At 44.9% G+C, this 21,062-nt stretch overlaps 1 protein-coding gene across 1 annotated transcript in view; it reads left to right on the plus strand.

The window, feature by feature from the left end:
- Positions 1 to 21,062, plus strand: part of LOC102077873 (AT-rich interactive domain-containing protein 1B) — a 167,209-nt gene that overhangs the window by 18,058 nt on the left and 128,089 nt on the right. The window contains 1 exon segment of the mRNA XM_005477682.4: positions 5,263 to 5,466. Within this exon segment, the coding sequence (XP_005477739.2) occupies positions 5,263 to 5,466 (204 nt within the window).

Here is a 21,062-nt window from a genome sequence, read left to right on the forward strand (position 1 = left end):
GCGTTTTGTCTCTTTCTGATTAACAACTTAGCACATTAAAGCAAGAAGGAGTAAAATCATTTTCGCAACATAAAAATGTTGTCGATTGAGCTCAGAAAAGCAATTTAGCAGGTTTCACCCCACAGTAATTTCACCCATGTTCTGTTTTAATGGCTTTGTTTTGCAAAATAAAAAAAAATAAATAAAAAAAACTAAAAAGCTCACGAGAGTCGCAGCGCTGGAGAGGAGTTCATAAATTGAATTTTAAATTTAGCAGTTGAATTACTATTGTCTCCCGTGCCTCCTCCCCCTCCTCCGTTGAATGGCATGCCCAGATGAACAAAAGTGAAAAACACATTTGAAGAAAATAAAAAACAATTTCTGTGTATTCCCTCTAGTTTTTTATCTGCTGTCCCTCCTGGCACAAACAAGATTCACTTCGTGTCATTTTCATAATTTTTTTCCTAAGTACAGTCATTTCTCTCCGGGAAGGGAAAAAAATAACGTTTCAATTTGTCAGGAATGGTTGTCGTTTTTTGTGCCTGGTGGTGTGAGGGAAATCGTGGGCATATCTCTAGGAAAAGGCTGCAGTGGGCTGAAATCTCATTTAGCGGAACCTGTCATGAGAGCAGATTTGAGGCTCCGTTTGGGGAGGCGGAAAATACTCTTTCTTTTTTTCTTTGCCTGCGGTAACGCCGCGCGTCGAAGGTGGACCGAGGTACCAGATATAATTTGATTGTGGCTGTTTTATTTAAGATCTCCCCCAAAGTGTGTGAGAAAGTTGGAGAGAGATGAGAGCGATGCAGTGAGAACACAAAGAGCCATCAGCAGAATCTGCCACTACAAGTCTGTGTGTCTGTGTGTGTGTTTGTGTGAGTCTGTGTGTGTCTGTGTGTGTCTGTGTGAGTCTGTGTGTGTGAGTCTGTGTGTCTGTGTGTGTCTGTGTGTGTGTTTGTGTGAGTCTGTGTGTGTCTGTGTGTGTGTCTGTGTGTGTCTGTGTGTGTTTGTGTGTGTGTCTGTGTGTGTTTTTGTGTGAGTCTGTGTGTGTCTGTGTGTGTGTGTCTGTGTGTGTGTTTGTGTGAGTCTGTGTGTGTCTGTGTGAGTCTGTGTGTCTGTGTGTGTGTGTGTGTGTGTGTCTGTGTGTGTTTGTGTGAGTCTGTGTGTGTCTGTGTGTGTTTGTGTGAGTCTGTGTGTGTCTGTGTGTGTTTGTGTGTGTCTGTGTGTGTGTGTGTGTGTGTCTGTGTGTGTTTGTGTGAGTCTGTGTGTGTCTGTGTGTGTTTGTGTGTGTCTGTGTGTGTGTGTGTGTGTGTCTGTGTGTGTTTGTGTGTGTCTGTGTGAGTCTGTGTGTCTGTGTGTGTCTGTGTGTGTTTTTGTGTGAGTCTGTGTGTGTCTGTGTGTGTGTGTCTGTGTGTGTGTTTGTGTGAGTCTGTGTGTGTCTGTGTGAGTCTGTGTGTCTGTGTGTGTGTCTGTGTGTGTCTGTGTGTGTCTGTGTGAGTCTGTGTGTGTGAGTCTGTGTGAGTCTGTGTGTCTGTGTGAGTCTGTGTGTCTGTGTGTGTCTGTGTGTGTGTTTGTGTGAGTCTGTGTGTGTCTGTGTGTGTGTCTGTGTGTGTCTGTGTGTGTTTGTGTGTGTGTCTGTGTGTGTTTTTGTGTGAGTCTGTGTGTGTCTGTGTGTGTGTGTCTGTGTGTGTGTTTGTGTGAGTCTGTGTGTGTCTGTGTGAGTCTGTGTGTCTGTGTGTGTGTGTGTGTGTGTCTGTGTGTGTTTGTGTGAGTCTGTGTGTGTTTGTGTGAGTCTGTGTGTGTCTGTGTGTGTTTGTGTGTGTCTGTGTGTGTGTGTGTGTGTGTGTCTGTGTGTGTTTGTGTGAGTCTGTGTGTGTCTGTGTGAGTCTGTGTGTGTCTGTGTGTGTCTGTGTGTGTGTCTGTGTGTGTCTGTGTGTGTGTGTGTGTGTGTGTGTGTCTGTGTGTGTTTGTGTGAGTCTGTGTGTGTCTGTGTGTGTTTGTGTGAGTCTGTGTGTGTTTGTGTGAGTCTGTGTGTGTCTGTGTGTGTCTGTGTGTGTGTGTCTGTGTGTGTGTTTGTGTGAGTCTGTGTGTGTCTGTGTGAGTCTGTGTGTGTTTGTGTGCGTCTGTGTGTGTCTCTGTGTGAGTTTGTGTGTCTGTGTGTGTCTGTGTGCATCTGAGTCTGTGTGAGTCTGTGTGTGAGTCTGTGTGTGTTTGTGTGTGTGTGTTTGTGTGTGTCTGTGTGTGTTTGTGTGAGTCTGTGTGTGTTTGTGTGTCTCTGTGTGAGTTTGTGTGTCTGTGTGTGTGTGTGTGTGTGTGTCTCTGTGTGAGTCTGTGTGTGTCTCCCAGCCCTGCTCACAGGGAGGCCTAACTCTCTTATGTGTCGTCCTTATAACGAGGTGAGGAGGGCTCGGCCAATAATCAGATTTGAATTTCAAGTCTGATTTTTGGCGTCATGGAAAACAAGAATCAGGTAAACTGGGAATTTTTAACTTCATTTTGGCTATAAAATGCAGACTCACTCACGTTTTGGTTCACAACTGTGAAACAGGGCCTTCCGTTTGCAAGATCCAGCGAGTGGAAGCGGGTCTCCTGATCCACTGTCGCCCTGGCCTCTCTTCAAGGACCTGCGGTGGGCTTGTGAGGAGGATTTAGACCCTAATCAGGACAAACGTCTGCACTCGTCATCATCACCTCTTTTACTATTTAAAAAATACAAATAATTGTAAAAAGATGCATTTTGGTGGTGCAGAGCTGCACAGTGTTTATGTTAACAGTTATGAGCAGATATGAACGTGCAAACCAGTGCAGTGTCCTCTGAAGCCGTCGATTATGTGCGTGCATGTGTATAATCGAGTGTCCACTTCTCCGCTTCCAAAACCTCTGAGGTTATTTTCCGTCCTCAGTACCTTTGTAAGTGCAGCGTTTAATGTTTTTTGTATGCGTGCACACTTGGCAGCGGCGTGTGGGGGATTTATTTGTGTTGCGCTCAGCGTTTTTGGCAAACCGAGGACCTCTTGAGCTGGATTGGTGAACTGGATGAAGTTGGGGAGGGTGTGTGTGTGTGTGTGTGTGTGTGTGTGTGTGTGTGTGTGTGTGTGTGTCCGTCCCATATCACGGGTGGCACAGTGCCCTGGATTTTTCAGAAACTCGAGGACGTTTCATCGCTTAGTGCTGTCTGTGTGCTGTGGGTGTGCAAACATTCGAGCGGGTCATGCGCTGCCCTCCGCTCCATTATTTGAAACATATGACCGGCATCAGTTTGAGCATATCAACAAAATACTCGCAACAAATCTCCCCTTTGATGTTCAATTGGTTTAACTCTGTATATTACACTGCGCTGATGCACTTAGAGCTAACTCTGCTTTAGCTGTATTTTAGTATTCTGAGCAGCTCACTCAGTCATGCTCTTTATTGTCTCTTTGAGCAATAAGAAGAAAAAGCATACAATACGATGAGTCAAACTTTTCTCTGAAAACGCTCCGTCTGTCAGTAAAAAAAAAGATTTTTCTATCAGAAACATCTTAAAACTTGTTCTCCTCACAATGGTTCATAACTTTAATTCTTCCCTAATGTTCTTCAGTCTAATGCTGGCAATCATTTTGTCAGAGTAGATGTCGCGTTTCCTCTTCTGCTTAAATGTTTCATTGTCGATCCTTTCTGCTGGTGCACTCGGTGACTTCCTCCTCCCTCACACGGGGGATGATTCACTTTGTTTTTTCATGCACGGAGGAAGAAAAAGCAAAGGGCAGCGAGTGTCTGCAGTTCATTATTATACTATTACAAATCCAGCGATGCAGACCTTTGCAGGAAAGCCCCCTTTCCTCACACATGCTCACACACCTGCTGTGAAATAACTTTAAGAGCGCTAATTTTCTCGCTCCCTCTTTCCCCGCCCAAACACACAGTTTTATCACCCTCTCTCTCTCCCCTCCAAACTACTCCACGTGCATGCCTCAGTAGACACGACCGCTTTAACGCTGGAGCGCCGTAACTGTCCACGTAACCTGCTGAATAAAGTGCTCCCATCCCCTGACATGTCTTCTTGATATTAGCCTGGCAATATGAGGCAGCGGCAATTTCTCCTCCACTCTAGACGAGGTGATATTGAGTTGGGGAGAAGGGAGGGAACTGAGGAGGGAGCTGGAGCTGGTGGTGGAAGAGAAAGGAGAGGCGGTGCGGGGGGGTCGGTGGCGGTTAGTTGGAAATGAGAGAGGAGAAGTGAAAGTGTGTGTGTGTGTGTGTGTGTGTGTGTGTGTGTGTGTGTGTGAGAGAGAGAGACACAGTAGGAACAAAGTGTCATAAATCACTCATGATTCTACGCGGCGCAGACAAAAGAGAAGAAGAGGGAAGATAGAAGAAGTCTGCATTATCTGCCCAGCAGACAGACAAACACGCCGCTGCGGGTGACGGATTAGCATTAGCCTGATGCACTGTACCGGAATTTTCCAATGGCTCACTGGGACCCCAAACAACCCGTAAAAGGGCTCTGAAGTACTTATAATGGAATAAATTACCCTTGACACATTCTCTGTCCTGCCTTTGGTTTTCGAGCTCTCCAGGTGTGGCTTTGGAGAGCAGGTCCCGACTGCTTTGCTGCTCTGAATTCCCTCCTGGGATTCGAGCTTGCGAGTTTGAAATGACCCGTCACAAATGTATTAAAGAAAAAAGCTTGGATCCACGCCCCTGCACCCACAACCTTTACTTAAACTCAGAAGTACATAAACTCGACTGCAGTAATAGAATAACTATCGCTTTATCTGCCAGTTTGCTGTAAGCAGCCGTATAGCACGAGTCGTACGGTGGTTATTGGCACCGCGGGGCTCTGGTTGCAGGAATGCGGCCATAGGTTTTTTATTGCCGTTGCCTCCTGTTGCTTTAAACAACATTTACAACACTTGTAAAAGCCTCAGAGACATTAAAACAAAGATACGAGCTTTAGGTTTTAATTAAATCATTTTATTTTGGCTCTTTTCCAGCAGACTTTTGCTCCCAATAGCTATTCAATACACATCTTTGTTTATTTAATTCCATTTGTTGTTCATTTATGATCTGTTGACATTAATTTAAAGCTTTCACTTGTTGTGCAATTATGAAATAAATCAGCGATGGCTGTGGTTTGGAGTGGTGCACTAAGTGGACTTCAGTTAGGGGTTCCAACTTGGCAGATAGCGGATGAATTAATTTGAACGCCTCTCGGGCAATTACAATGCACTGTCATGAATGAAGTATTAGCCAAAAACCAAATGCTGATTACGCATTAATAACCCCTCTTCTTCTCCCCTGCAGGTTTCCTCCATGGACTTCATGGCTATGAAGCGCTCGCAGCTGTACGGCATGTCCAACAATCCCTACTCCGCCCCGCAGCAGCCGGGGGCCGGACCCTATCCCCCCAGCCAGCCCTACGCATCGCCTCCCCCGCATCGATACCCGATGAGCCTACAGGGGAGGGGTCAAATGGGCATGGGTGGGATGCAGTATCCTCAGCAGCAGGTAAGCAAACAAACCGGAGCACTGCATCTTTGCACCCGCGTTTGTCCTCCAGCGTGCATCGCGAATAGGTCGGCCCTCTCTGCAGTGCCATTCCAGATATCGCAGCTGCCTTTATAAGCGATATTGCAATGGGACATTTGCTTCTCGCACGAACATTATCCAACGATTTCCCCCTGAAGGCTTGGCATGTTCAATTTGAGACGCAGCCTAAAATACCAGGCAGCGCATCTCACACCCTGGCATGTGGTGGTGTCACTCCTGTTCATCACTCAGTTCCCGTTAGACTCCCACTGGAGCGAGATGGGTTTGATGCTGTGTGTGTGAGTGTGTGTGTGCAAGCCAGTTCTTTCTTAATGCTTGTTTGATGGTGCATTTGTGCACTTTGTTGTGCATCTCTATTTACTTTTGTAGGCGTGTGTGTGTGTGTGTGTGTGTGTGTGTGTGTGTGTGTGGAATGCTGTCTGTGTAGTAAACAGACGCAGCGCAGTCGGCCCACGTCACAGTCTCCGTGCAGCACAATAGGTCTGTGTTGGAGACAATAGTGCTTCTGTCTGCTTTATTGAGTCTTAAGTAAATCCCATTTGGACTGGTATGGTGTGTGTGTGTGTGTGTGTGTGTGTGTGTGTGTATTAATCTGCGTCCCTTTTATCTTTGCGTTTGTGTGAATGATACGTGTGTGCCACAGTTTTGGCAGAAAGTGAACTTCTTCGGTGTGTGTGTGTGCGTGCGTGTGTGTGTGTGTGCGTGTGCGTGTGTGTGCGTGCAGATAGCAATTTAAATTCATCAGTGTAGTTTGTAGTGAAGCAGCAGTGCCGAGCACCACAGCGAGAGAGGGGGGAGCACAGTGTTCCCTGCTGTCACTGCCGGCTATATTTAGTCTGCCTGGTCTGTTGGTCTGGACTTGAACACCTCTCACTGGGGCGAGCGAGCTTCCACACATAGCAAGAGAGTATAAAAAGAGAGAAAGAGAGAGAGAAGAGGAGAAACACATATTGACTAACAGGCAGACTTCCTGTATTGTCTAAAAATATTGTGCAATGTGCGTACAGGCAGCAGCAGAGAAGATGGTCCTGCACACACACACACATTCACACACATTCTCCGACCTGTCTTTCCTATTATGCAATGAAAATGTGTCATTTGAAAACATTGTGAAAACATTAAAAATGGCCGTTTACTGTTGATCCACTCAGGTTGTGGGAGCTGCTCTCATTTGTCTAAATCCAGAGAAAGGTGGTCAGGCGTAACAAATTTTGATACAACGATACATCGAGGCAACGATTTATATCTTTTTTTATTGTGTTTTGGGAGCTGTTGCACTGAGGCAGTGCTGTCCTGGGAGGTTAGCGTCAGCACTGGGAGACTTGGTCGCATCGAGGCCCAGGAGGAGTTTTGTAGCATGAAATGCAAACAGCTATGAGGGAGCGGGGGTGTGTGTATGTGAAGCCACGCTGTGCATAGAGAGTAATGCCAATGCGTAATAACATACAGCCAATGACACACAGAAAAATACGTCCCCGGTTGTGTTTGTGATGAAATCCTCTGCTGGATTACATATGGGAGGCTGTGGTTGGGGTAGCAATCACTGCCTAGCATTATGGAATGTAATTAGTTCAAATAGAATTAGTTGTTCGCTCTGGCTATAGCCATGGGAACTGTGCTTCTAAAGTTTCTAATTATCTGGCTCTGGCTTTAAAAGCAGCACCGCTGCATTGCCTATCTGCTGCTGGTGAAATCTAGCTCACAGTAATGAGTTTGGAGGAGGAGGTTTAATTCCACACTCTCAGATGAGCGTAATGAGCCTCACCTACAGAAAGGCGGTCAGGGGTTTGATCAGGGAGGAGCAGGGAGGGGTAAAAAAAACGTCTACTGGAAAATATACAGTGAATCTGTTCCTAAAGTGAGAGGTAATTAAAAATCAAAAGATGCGTGAATTGCATTGATGATGGACGTGATTGCATCTCTCAGAAAGCCCTCTTTCTTAACCTCGGGATCAGCTGCAAACAGCAGTCCTGACTACAGCTGCGTCAGCGAGGGGGATTGTGGGTGATGTAAGACGTAGCACACACAATCCCCCATGATGCATCGCACTTCGGGGCTGAGACCTCAGCTTGTCACAGCCAAGCATGCTGGGTTGTTGCCAGGCAACGTGACGTCAACAAAGATCTGCGTTGGTCTATCTCTGTGATTTCCCTGGGACTGTGTGCGCGCGTGTGTGTGTCTGTGCGTGTGTGTGTGTGTGTGTGTGTGTATCTGGGGTTTTAACAGCAGACTAAAAGGTCTTTTTTGACTTTCTTTCATTATTATGATTAAACTCTGCAAAAAAATTAAGCCTCATTCGTCTTAAATATGAACTCCACGGTAATATGTATATTTCATCCTCTGCAGTTATTGGATATGTGTAAGGGCTCACCTCTATCCTTTGCGTAAGGCTCACATAATTAACCATTTTGTCATAATTTGACACATAATGGTTTGATTACTGGTGATGTTACTGGAATCTAATCTCTGGTACTCGCAGCGTGAAAGCACAGGTCGCTGGACAGTTCAAATCCCCCCATCTTCCCCCAAATTCATTAATTCACATGTCAGTGAGTGAAAACAGTCTCCTTGAATATGACTGATCACACAGAATGGGGCTCCTCTTAACATGAACTGTGCACGGTCACATTTCCAGTAATTACAGTGATCATTTTGTTTCGCCATAGTTTTCTTTTTCGACAAAAACAATCAATGCTTGAAGAAAAACTAACGCGCGAGGACAAAAACTGTGATGAAATTTATTGACACTTTAGCCACTGAATCAAAACGAGATGAAAACGTTTTAGAGAGACGAGCTCCAATCACATCTAATGAAGTTGTGCAGAGGGCGGGATGAATTTGGAAGTGATCCAATCAGAAGTAAGCTCCTGCTGTAGGAAGGTTGATGAGAACATTTGATGTTCCCCAGGAAACGGTACGCTTCCTGTTTCTCATAAAGACGCGTGTTGGGAAGAGAGGAGTCGACATTTTGGATTTGATGTGTTTGCAAACAAACTTTAGAATTTATTTTTTAACTACTGAATCAACTTTAGTCTGCGATGATCTAACAAATAAATCTAAATATAAAATAATTTAGAAGCCGAAATTATGACAAAAATGAAAAGTTTGCTGTTAAAATTAAATTAAAGCTGATTAATAAGTTGGTGTTATTATTTCTGTTATTTCTGTTAGTGGTAGTATTTTTGATGCATATGTAACTATATGTTTGTGTGTGTTTGCATTTTCTATACAGATGCAATTAAAAAGGTGTCATATCTGCTCAGCGACATTTAAACACACTTACACCTACACGCTGCACACACACACACACACACACACATATTAAAAGCTTATGTGGAGACAGAGGTGAGAAGCTAAAAGCATATACAAACCCTTCTCTGAAAATTCGTGTAAACATCTCGACTGCACTATCATCTTTAATCTGCTTTTTCACCGATGGAAGGTTATTAGTGTAAACCCACTCGGTGAGTTTGGAGATGAGTCAGTGTTTCAGTGTGACCTCGATTACCTGTTCAGGCCCCGAAGCCTGATGTCAGGAGTTACCTCCGTCTCACACAGGCCCGCTCGGATATGTGCAGGCATGCCGATGCAATTGTGCGTGCACGTACACACACCAGCACGTTGTTAACAATGCATTTCACCAATTAAATTCTCCTCTCGTGGCTTCCTTTCCTTAATCCAGCCACAGGAGGCACGCACAGACGCCAGTCTCGATGTTGATGTCTCAGAGAGAAGGAAAAAACATCCTCTCCACCCCGACGAGCCTCCAGCAAATAAGCCTAGAACTTGCATTAGGTGTAGTTAGTGTCATGCTGTGTCTGCATGCGTGTGAGAGACAGTTTGAGTGTGTTAGAGAGGCTGAGAGACGGAGCGTGCATGTAAAGCAGTGAAGGAGAGTGTGCGTGGAGTGATGGGAGCCAGGACAAATATATCAGCAGAAGAAGGAGGGGAGGAAGGAGGAAGTAGAAGAAGGGGGCGGGTGTCTTGGGGATGACAGGGAAAAAAATACGTCCGTTTGGTGGAAGTGGAATGAAGTTGAAACGAGGAAAGAAACGAAAAAAGAAACTGTGCCGCCAATTCTAAGCGTAATTTCCTGTGATGTCAAAGTTGGCAGATGGAGAGGAAAAGGAATTTGAAGGAAACATTAGTGTTTGATGTGAAAAGAGGGGAGGGGTGATGTGGTGGGAGAACGAGCAGGAGAAAAAAATATCCTGGGAAATGAAAGAGAGAGAGAGTGAAAGAGAAGAAGGAAGGAGCGCGTGCGGGGGGTGAAAGTGTCAGCGGGTCAGGCAGAAACCATTACCAGTGTTGGCTGTTTGTTCCTTACACACTGGGCCAACTTAATAGAAGCCAAGCATTTAAAGTCAAGTGGAAATGTGGCTGACCCGCCACCTGTTCAGCACACACACACACACACACACACACACACACACACACACACACACACACACCACAACAGCTCCTCACAAACAGTCTGTCTTTCAGGGCTTTTTATAGCTTTTATCACCACGCTCACTTTGCAGAGATTATTTTTTGGGCCTCGTCTTTACACAGTAATCATCAGAGGGAAGAAGGAGAACAATAATGCATCAGTGTTCTTTAAAAAGCTTGGCTGCATTTCTTTCATCTGGGCAACAGCTGTGCACATTCCTAAATATTAAGCAACATCCAGAGACGGCGCGTCTCCGCTTTAGTTCGCTTCATTTGTCACGTTTATACAATAGTGTGTCCTTCGGTGCTTCTAAAAACAGCTGAAACCACAAAGCTAATGTGAAGCAACTGCATTTAATTTCATTTTATAAATAGTTGTAGACATTTAAGCATTTATTGGAATTAAATTGCTGCACTGTAAACCCATAAAATAAAAAAAACCTTCCTGCAGTATAAAGTCAACTCAGATATTTTCATTTAATACGACATATTTCTTCATTTGCATCCTCCATTAGATTAAGTTAATGTAAATGAGAAATAATTAAAAAGCACACTGTTTTATGTTAAATAAAGGCAGCATTTATTAGTCTTTTTAAATTAAAAAATAAGAACTCCTCACACTCTGACAGCATTACTTTTATAAGAGTTCACATGGCTCTCTGTGCACTCCTGTACGTGCGACGATGACAGTCGTCAAATCTCATTTCACATACAAATGAAATACAGCCTGATGAGTTTAACAGAACAAACACACATCGAGTTAATATGATGCAATGTGTTATAATAATGACAACATCCCCCAACAAGTGCTGGATGCAGCTCTTTACAAAGGTGCCTGCACACTCGCGCTGCAGGCCTGAGTTCAGTCGGCGTGCACGGAGGAGGAAAATGGGTGAACAGTTTGCAGAGGATGTGAAGGCTGTTTTTAATTTTACTGCTTAAAAGGATAAGAGCGAGGCAGCAAAGTGCCAACTGAGCACAGGCCAGCGGCGATTATCCACTGCTGCTAACGCATCAGGTCTTTGCAAGCATCTGCACACACAGCATGCTAAGACAAAGCTTTGTGTTCATACTTGGACCGGATCGATCATGGTGTTTGAGTCCTCGTTAGGACGGGGGGTTGGATCGGTGGGCGGTGCTGTAGGTGGTATCCTAATTATGTGACAGTGCATGGGTTTGAATCCTGCGTGGGGCCTTTAGCTGCGGTACTGCAGCTTACTCCCACAGTCCGAGGACGCGCTTGTCGAGAGTGAACTCTCTGTGCCCCCCACCTCAGACCTGGATGGGCTCCAGCCCCCTTCGGCCTGAGGTGGATAAGCACAAGAACATGGGTGGATGCATCCATTATAATTAATGAGTAAATATTAATTTTCTATTTTTTGTTTCCAACGCTCACTCAAGCTTATGATCATTTGTCTTCTATATACATTAATGTAACACAGCGATTAATAATGCACAGAAGAGCAAACACTGTAATCCTCTGTAAAAAGTGAAACCAACAGTTTACAGAATTACACCGCTGAACGGCATGCTGGGTAATGGCAGCTAGTCAAGTAGCTAGCCAGGTAGCATCCTCCATCACTCAACAGTGATGAAAACAAAATAATAATCTGTGAGCTGCAGATTTGGAGGTTTTATGGCTTTAAATGATTCGTATGTTTTGTGACACGCACAGATGATGCTGAAACATGTAAACAGGGATGAAGTCGTCTGAGTTTGGAAGAATAAGCCCGAGAAGACTTTAATTCAACGCAAACAGGAAAAAGTGTCATTTTGAGGGCCGACTCTGATTTTATTTCAAGGCCTCAGATTCGATTATTTATCGCTTGTTTTCATGTTTTTTGGTCAAAACTACTAAATTTACTGAGCTTAATTCATGTTTCCTGCTTAATTTGAGGCGAGATGCTGGACTCGTCTGAGACGTTCATTTCAACAACGAAACTTTATTTTTTCTGTTCAGGAAGCAAATAACTGTAATTTGGTACCTTAATCAAAAAATAATAAAGTGTTTTACTGTTTATTTGTGCTTTTTTGTAAAACTCTATTGTCATAATTCACAGATAACAACAATAATTATGTTTTAACATTTAAAATATCATTTTGATTAAAGAGCTTGGACATGCTGGGAGATGAAACATTAGCAGAAACATACTAAATATTTTTGGAATTTCCTGAACTGTTCATTTAAAGTGAAATCAGTTGAAGTTTCCACAGCTTATTTTATTTCTTTACTGTGAGTTTATTGACATTCTTCACATCACGTATCAAACTCACCTGTGTGTAATTAATCACAGAAACGTCGGCAGCTTCTGTTTCAGGGGGGCTTTGTGCTCGCTTTCCCACTGCTGGAAAACGGGAGGAAAATCCAGGATTGTCATTAATAACGCCTGTCCTCGTATGACAAGTCAGAATGTCTGCTATGAAAACGACCTAACACAGATAATACTTTAAGCGATCCATTAGTGCCGGGGTGAAAAATGATTTTTCAGCTAATACATTCATACTTACACCCCCCGCTGTTTTAGTATTTTTGACTGAAAACATCTCAAACTGATGAAAGAGCTGAAGAACTGCAAGTTCTCACATCGTGACGGGACTCTCAACTAGCAATTTATTAAGGGCGGACGTGCTCGGAGGTCAGTCAGTTAAAGTGAAGTGCACGTGGACGGCACAGGCAGTAACTGTGAGCCAAATACTCCACAGGTGTCACATCAGAGTGACCGAGAGTTAGCCAGTGTGAACTGAAGGCAGAACTATCGTTGTTTGGACTCCATTCAGTCACTGCTTCCTGCTTCTGTCTCCATGTAGAGATGCAGACCGAGGGGGAAGGAGCGAGTTCGTCGGTTACCCATGTCTTTTGCTTTTCCCTCCCCATGTTGTCGTTCCAAACAGACACACTTTCTTTAATAAAAGCTGATGATACCATCCGTGTTTTTATTAACCGTTCACGTCCTGATGTGGAGAAGTCACCTGTCCGTGGCCTCACCGATGTCGAGAGAGGGGGCCACTCGTTAGCACTCAGGGGCCCCGGGTGTCTCTGGGGTTAATGCAGCCTGTGCTGCCGGCTCTGACGGATGGCTGGGAAGCCCCACTAAATCAGCCCCTCTGCCAGGAAAGATGGAGCGAGAGGAGGGGTGGGGTGCAAAGGGGACCACTCCAGCTTCATCACAGCCCTCCCTTTTTGAAAAGCTCTTGAAACGTCGCAGGCTCCCCGCTAATGTCATCCACACCGGTGCACATGACGCGCACTTTCTTTGTTCGAGCTCCTCCACCTTCAGACCAGCTCTCCACACCAACCCACGGGACCCCGAGCATTCTCACCTCACAATTAAAACAGGCATTAGGAGAGAGGGAGCGAGAAGGAAGGGGGGTATAAAGAACAGAGCGAGCCGGATTGAAAGAACAGGAAGACAACGATATGGAAAGGCTGATTAATTAAGGGTTCCTCTCTGGCTACAGAATAGATGAAGTTTCGGGATCAATTAATTAGCAAGCTAGCCTACGCACGTCAATGGCTCTAATAGCCTGCTCTCATTTGTAACTTTTATTACCCCGCTGCTGTGGAGTGGCTCTCAGCCAATCAAATGCCGCGTGGAGCCCATGCTACATGGCCATTAACTGGAAGGGGGGTGGGGGAAAACCCCTCCCCATCCAGAGTGGTTTAAGTGATGTTATCAGTTATGTCACTGTAAAGCTTCTATATGCTCTGCTGCACAAGAAAGATGGACTTCTGTCTGCGCTCAAACACATAATAACCTGTTTTCTACACATTTATTAGTGTATTTATATTTGACTCTGTGGATTATACTTTTTCACAAACGCAGCTGTCAGTTATTTCTCGCTGTTGCATTAGTCCTCCATCGCTCTTGCTCAGAGAGGTGAAGTAATGTTGGGATTTGATATCATTTCGTGCTGAACGCAGCGAGCGGGTGTAAAACGTCACAAACGGTGTGTCTTTGAAAGATCTGGGCTCGGCGCTCTGTGTCTGCGGCGCTCTATACGTGCCTGCTGATAAGATAAAAGAGCCGGGAGATGAAAGCGAGCGAAACGGAGGGAGCGCGAAAGAGAGGGAAAAGAAAGGGATGCTTTACGTCTTTCCGAGTTACAGAGGGATTAGTGGCTGCTCTAATTGGCTCACGGAGAATTCATCTCAGTTTTCATCCAGATTAGATAGATTGTTACGCAGGTCAAGTCTGGCATCTCACTTTCTGGGCTTCATTTGTACTGCGGAGTGCGGAAGTGCTGAGATGTGACACGGCGTCAACATCTGAGACGGCACAGCTTGGCATAATAACGCTGTTACCTAGATTCAGCTGCTGCTTTGTAAAAGGAGCAGACGAAGATGGGGCCTGTTTGTATAGCCTGGGTGTTAAATCAGCGAATAAACATCCATCTAATTGTTTTAAAGAGAGCAGCTTTTAAAAGTGTATTACTTACTGCTAAAAATATATTTACTTATTTAAACGGTCAGTTTACCCCCAAACAAAATCAAACTCTCGGGCCTGTTTATCCGTCTCCATTCTTTCACTGTTGCAGAAATGTCTGTCGTCACTTAAATAGGATGTAACCAGAGGGCACAAATGAGCAGCAGCGCTGCTTTCCAGGAATCATAACCTGGTTAGCCCCAAAAAGGGAAGAGCTACAAAACTGTGATGTAGGAACAATTTTCTATCTACATCGCCCAAACTAAAATTACAGCTCAGCTCAGCCACCACCACCCTACCAACACACACACACACACACACCATCAAAAGAGGTCAGACTCATGGAAACTCAGCAGTCCCCAGCCCCCGGGCCATGTACCGGTCCGTGAGTCGTTTGGTACCGGGCCGCGAGAGTTGAGGCTCGGGTGTGAAATTGATGGTTTTCAGGGTTTTTATCAGTCTTTATTTTTTTAATTGGTTTTATCATTAACTCGGTTTGTACCAGTACTGGTTTTATTGTGTTGTATTTATCTGCGACACCTTAAAGGCCGGTCCGTGAAAATATTGTCGGACATAAACCGCCGCAAAAAAGGTTGGGAACCGCTGACTTAACTCATATTTAACATGGCCAGCCTTTCACTTGATCCCTGGATGAGGCTGCTCGAAACGTTTGGTCTCTGAACATTTTTTCTGCTCTTGGATCTCTATGATGTCATAGAGAGGGGATATCCCTAATATGGTAGTCGTAGGCCCACAACTATGAAAGCAGCAGCCAATCAGCCCACAGAGTCCAAGAAGAGCTGAGCAGGTGTCCTGTATTTGTAGTCTTTACATATTTTAAAGGCTTTTATTCCACCCCAAGAACAAATCACGTAACTTGAACTATGGCAGCAGGGAGACGGCGGCGTGCCTACGAGCGCGTTAGCGTGGATCGACTTCAGCGAAGTTATTAAAGGCGCTGCGTGCTCGTTGTCTGAAGAGCCGATCCTTCCAAAAATGCCTGCCTGCCCTTAACCCTTTAACCCCGTCATCATCACGCCGCCAGCGCCTGATTGATCTGCGGCGCACAGAAGCGGCTCAGCCATCCATTGTGTCGCTGTCATTTAACAAGGCGGCGCCTCGTCGTGTCAGCGTCCCAGAAAGACAGCGTCGCAGCAGGGGATGTAAAATACGAGTATAATCTCCTGAGCTCACGGTGACCGCTAATGGCGAAAAAGCGGTTTTTTTTCCCCAACTCAAAGCAACCCCTCCCCTTCCCCTCCACCTTCTCCCCGTTCAGATGTAATTGACATGACTCCTACACAAGTTCAAGCCTGTCATCACAGCAAGCGGTGAAAAACGAGCCGAGCCGGCGTGTGTCGAAATGATTGATCTGAAAGACGTTTCGGGGCTATTTTGCGCTCAGTTGTGATGTTTACATGTGTCGTGAGCCTTCTTTTCTTGGTAATTTAATGATGATGATTTTCTGTCTGTCAGGACTGAGTCGAGTTTGAGTCTGAGCTGGTGTTATTTGGCGTTCCTTCTGAATTTCCAGTATAATCATTGAGAAATTCTGTGTCAAGACATCGCACTGATCTGTTTTTTATTTTGGGATAACTGGCTGTACCTCCCTCATTATCAGCACTTGAATCCTTTTCACTTCACCCGCTCTTCGCCCTCCTCCTCCTCCTCCTCCCTCGCTTATTTAGCTCCATGTTTGACCCTCGCTGAATCACATTTGCTTTTTTCTCACTGCCTCTTTCTCAATTTCCCCTCGCGTTTCTGTCTGTCTTGGCGTCAGATTGGGGTCAGGAGTTTAGTAGGTGAAAAACATTTGGAGCCGGTGGCGCGGGGCCCAGAGCCTCTCGCAAAAAATAAATAAATAAATAAATAAACGGCTGTTCACACACACATTACGGAGAGCATTAACCTGGCCTGCTCTGCCTCTCCAAATGCCTCCATTACGACTCTGCCTAGAACAACAGAGCCACTGCTAGTCAGCCAGCAATAAAATGCCAGCGACGAGCGCTCCCTTTGTGCATGCTTCTTTTTTTCCATCAATTGATGCGAGCAGAAACTGAGAATTAGAGAGAGGGAAAAATAAAGAGAGGCAGACGGGGGGCAGAGAGCAGCCTTTGGCAGCCTTCAGAAAAGGATCCAAGATGGAAATATAAAAAAGCTTGTGCGTCTATCGGTTGATGGCTACACTATCTGCTCGCGTTCTCTCGCCGTCAGAGCGATTTGATGCTATCAGCGGGTCAAGAAGTCACACTCCTTCAAAAGACGGGCTTATGTTTTCATTTGGGAAGAGAAAAATCTTGCAGTATATGAAGCGCACTGTGCAGAAAAATGCCAGCAAATTCACGTTCCTTTCTTAAAATGAATTTATTTTTTGTATCTTTAATATTTGGCTCCAGATTTACTGGCATGGGAGTGCTGCGTATCCCTCCTCTCCCTCAGTTTTTTCTCCCATTCCTCCCTCAGCACCCGAGGAGTGAGCTTAGGTGTCAAGGGCCTCCCAGTGTATGAGGAGGGGGAGGAGCCAAAGACAGAGAGATCAAAGAGAAGTATGGAGAGAGAGAGACGGAGAGCGGCGTCACCTTGGGGGGAGAGAGATAGGAGAGCGATGACGAGAGCCGCATCCCCTCTCCTGCTCCCTTATGTTTAATCATGAGCCCGTTGGTGCCGATCCTTGCCTCCGACACTTTGCATTTCATTAAGGGACTCACCTTCGTTTGCAATTCACCGCTGGATGTGGTATTGACTCCGAGTGGCTGATCTTATCACCACACAAAGCTGGAGACACTGGTTGATTTGTTTCGGTCCGGAGTGGAATAATAACCTCCTGACGGCTGCACCGGCTCAGCCCGGTGCTGTTCTTTACATGTCAGCCTTTTGCATTGCAGAGATGGCAGAGGCGATAGTCACGTCCTTGTGCTGCAGCAGAACGTGTGCACAGTTACGGCGCTTTAGACGTCGGCGTGTCTTGAAAATTAGAGAAAAAGTCAAATTCCCACAAAAGATCAGAGCTGAGTTTGAGGTGAAAGCATCAGCTGCACAACATGAAACAAAAGCATCTTTAGCTCGAGCCACGGCGGCAATGAGCCGAGTGTTTCCAAAACTGACAAGATGGGGTCAAACAATTAGGAAATGGTGATTTTTCCTAAAAATGTAGCATTTTCTGGAGGATTTCAACAACACGTAATGCCCTCTGAATTCTAATTTGGCTTTGTGATTCTGTGAGAGCATCTCAGTTATGTTGAAATGTTTTTATTTCCACGTTAGAAAAAGCAGTCCTGAGAGTTATTGTGATACCGCTGCACGTTTTCATTGTTTTGACTGACAGATCTGTCAGCACTGCCATTTCTCTCGTACCTTTTCCCCGCTGTGCTCCCTCGCTGAAATTTCCTTTGATTATCCGCCATTAAGTTCGCTTTAAGACTTGCCGACCTGCTGGAGAATGTAAATATGGAAAAGAAAATATCCACTGTTTCATTTTGCGCTGTGTTTACAAATGTCATTATTGTAATGCAGCCAGCTTTTGCATAGTCACATTCAGTCTTTGAGTGATGCTATGATTAACCAGCGCGACTATAATTCAGCTGTGAAAAGGCCGTCGATTGTTAGAAGGTGCGTACCCAAGCATGCAGATACACTGTGAGGACTCACACGTGTTACAGGATGGATTTGGAGCTCTGTGGAGTCGTTACAGAAGACTTTTGTCATTTAAAAAAAGAAAAACGAACACCGCTGGAAACACAGTTACTGCAGTTTTCATGCGTTTTCATAGCCGGTCAGCCGGCTCACAGTTGCAGGGCGTGTGGAGTCGACCCCGACTATGACAGATCCCAGTCACACACACACACAGACCATCATTCACGGTCACACCTGTGGTCTGTTTAGAATCAGCAGTTAAACGAACAGGCCTGTCTCTGGACCGCGGGAGAGCTCACTTCAACACTGTGCCGACCTAAAGTGTCTAAAGTCTTATATTTTATTTATTTAGTTTTTATTTGTATTTCTTTTTTTAAACTGTAATATATCATATATCAGTATCACATTTATCAGTGTGTGAAAGAAGCATCTGCTCAAAGCCTCGTCTGTCTGGCTCAAACAGACCAAACTGGGAACATTTCCTCCATATTTTAGTTTCATTTTCATTCATTTTATAACTTTGATTTTTTGCTCTCTTTTATTTAAGTTAACCAAGCAGGTTTTTTTAATTATTATAACACCTAGTTTTAGTTTATCAGTCAATCAATCAGGTCAAATCAGTTTTATTGATAAATGATGTCCTGATCAGATGATGTGAGGCTGCTGCTGTGGTGCATGTATGGCATGCATGCATGCATGCATGTCATGCATGCATGCATGCATGCATGTCATGCATGCATGCATGTATAGATCAGAGGCCTCAGAGGGACAGCAGCCTGTTTTATTCTGCAAATAACAAATTGTAAAGTGACTAAAATAAGTTTTCAGAATATTTATGCTGAATTGATTTTTTTGTTGGTGGACACGATGCGTCATGCAGAGGAAATTAAGGAGTTTTTCATTCCAGAATGAAAAAATTAAAATTGGAGTCTGATGATGAAACGGCAACAAAAACAACATTAAATATTTGGAAAACAGCTTTTTTCTGTGATATTTTACCGACTGCCCACAGCAGTCTTTTATAGTTAAACTAATGTGATAAAGTATTATCATACACTGAAAAATGTGTGCGCATACTGGTGATGCTTTGTTTGCTGTTTGGCATCGGTCACTCTACGATGATAGCAGCGCCTCGTTGAGCTGCCGCCCTGTCCAGCCCGTTGACTGTTTGCTGCTGTGCATCACGTCCATCCTTAAAAGCGCGCAGGCCTCGTATCCGGAGCTGTTCTTGTATCTGTCGTCTTGCTGCCCTTCCTCTCTCATACGGTTTTATCTTTATTGCTATTTTGCATTATCCCTATCCCTGCTCTCAGGCTCATCTTCCTTCCTGTGCTTTACTTTTTCTCTCCACATATCTGTACGTCTGCATCACTTTCCCTCTCTGTCTTTATCACGTGAACCATCGCTTTATCTGTGGCTTTAAGTATGGCAGCGTGTAACACCCGTCCTCTATCTCCCCTCTGACTATCTATCCATCTCTGTCTCTCTAAACATCTTCCTTTGCCACTTTCTCTGTATCTGCTTTTTTTTCTTGCTGTTTCAGCCTCTGGTTCAGTCTTTTGTCAGCTCATCGAACTTCCCGCTTCTTGCTACACTTTTTAACTTTTCCACTTTAAGCAGCAGCTTCGCGGTGGCCGACGAGCACAATGGCACGTGAATGTTAATGGCGATCCTGTGATGTGCGGGCCTGTCAGGCCTGTCAGTGCGTGCGTACGAGTGCGTTTAGGGGTCGGGGTGGTGGCACCGCTTAGCGCTCTGGTTGGCTGAGTCCATCTGTCACTCAAAAATGGGCAACCTGTGGTCCCGGCCAGCAGCCACCCGTAGCGGCACTTTGACAGTGTTATGAAAATTCCTGTCTATTGCTCATTGGCCCAATTGAATTACAAGCAGCGCCTTGTTCCGTGCAAGGTTTTTAAACGGCTGATTTAAGGCACACACACGCTCGTGCACGTACACACACACACACACACAATGAGGGTTAGCGCAGCTATTTATTCCCACCATTTGCAGAGCAGGAAGATATTGTCTGCCTTTTCATACGAGTCTTGTTTTGATAGATTTTTGATTGAGTTATTCTCAGTGTTTGCGCTCGTGTTTGTGTCTTTGTATCTTAATATGCCGCCAAGGCTTTTGTTTTCATCACACTGTTTCTGCAGTTTATGGTGAATTATTTGCTTCACAGGACGTCTATTCTGCGTCATTTCTCCCTACAGCACTTCACATCTGTTGTCATTTCATTACAGACATTTATTTGACACTGTGCGCCTGCCAAGACTCTCTGGATAAAGCACACTGTTATTTTGTCGGCTTCCACACACCTGAGTGGAGGGAAAAGGCAGAAAATGGTCTTATTTTCTACTTCCAGCAGTTATTTTTATTGTTGTAACCGGCAGCACAGCGAGTCTGTTTATCACCGAGCATATTCTCAGTCAAAGAGAATCAGGTTTCAGACAGCTGGTGTGTACTCAGCAGGTACAGTACATTCATACAGTCGAGCCCAGCAATCAAACAGAAGCTGCATTTGAATGACTCTCTCTTCCCTCCCAAAGCCACAGTGACAGGTTGCTACTTGTTAGACCTCCAGTCAGCCTGCTGCCTGTGTGTACTGATTTGACTGACTGTCGGCATTTCTGCCTCTTTCTTGTTTGGCTCTTCTGCTGCTTTCCCCGATTGTCTGTGTACCTGCTTGCTTTTTTGGCAGCAGCTCTTCTCAAATGTTCATTTAACTACAAAAAAATCTGTTTTTCAGAATAACCACCTTTGACGGCCCCGTCTCATCTTAATGACCTTGTAGTACCATATCACCCTATTAGAGCACTTCGCTCTCACACTGCAGGCCTACTTGTTGTTCCTAGAGTATTTAAAAGTAGAATGGGAGGCAGAGCCTTCAGTTTTCAGGCCCCTCTTCTGTGGAACCAGCTTCCAGTTTGGATTCAGGAGACAGACACTATCTCTACTTTCAAGATTAGGCTTAAAACTTTCCTTTTTGCTAAAGCATATAGTTAGGGCTGGACCAGGTGACCCTGAATCCTCCCTTAGTTATGCTGCAATAGACGTAGGCTGCCG

Source organism: Oreochromis niloticus, linkage group LG19 (genome assembly GCF_001858045.2).
Source record: "Oreochromis niloticus isolate F11D_XX linkage group LG19, O_niloticus_UMD_NMBU, whole genome shotgun sequence".
Lineage (NCBI taxonomy): Eukaryota > Metazoa > Chordata > Actinopteri > Cichliformes > Cichlidae > Oreochromis > Oreochromis niloticus.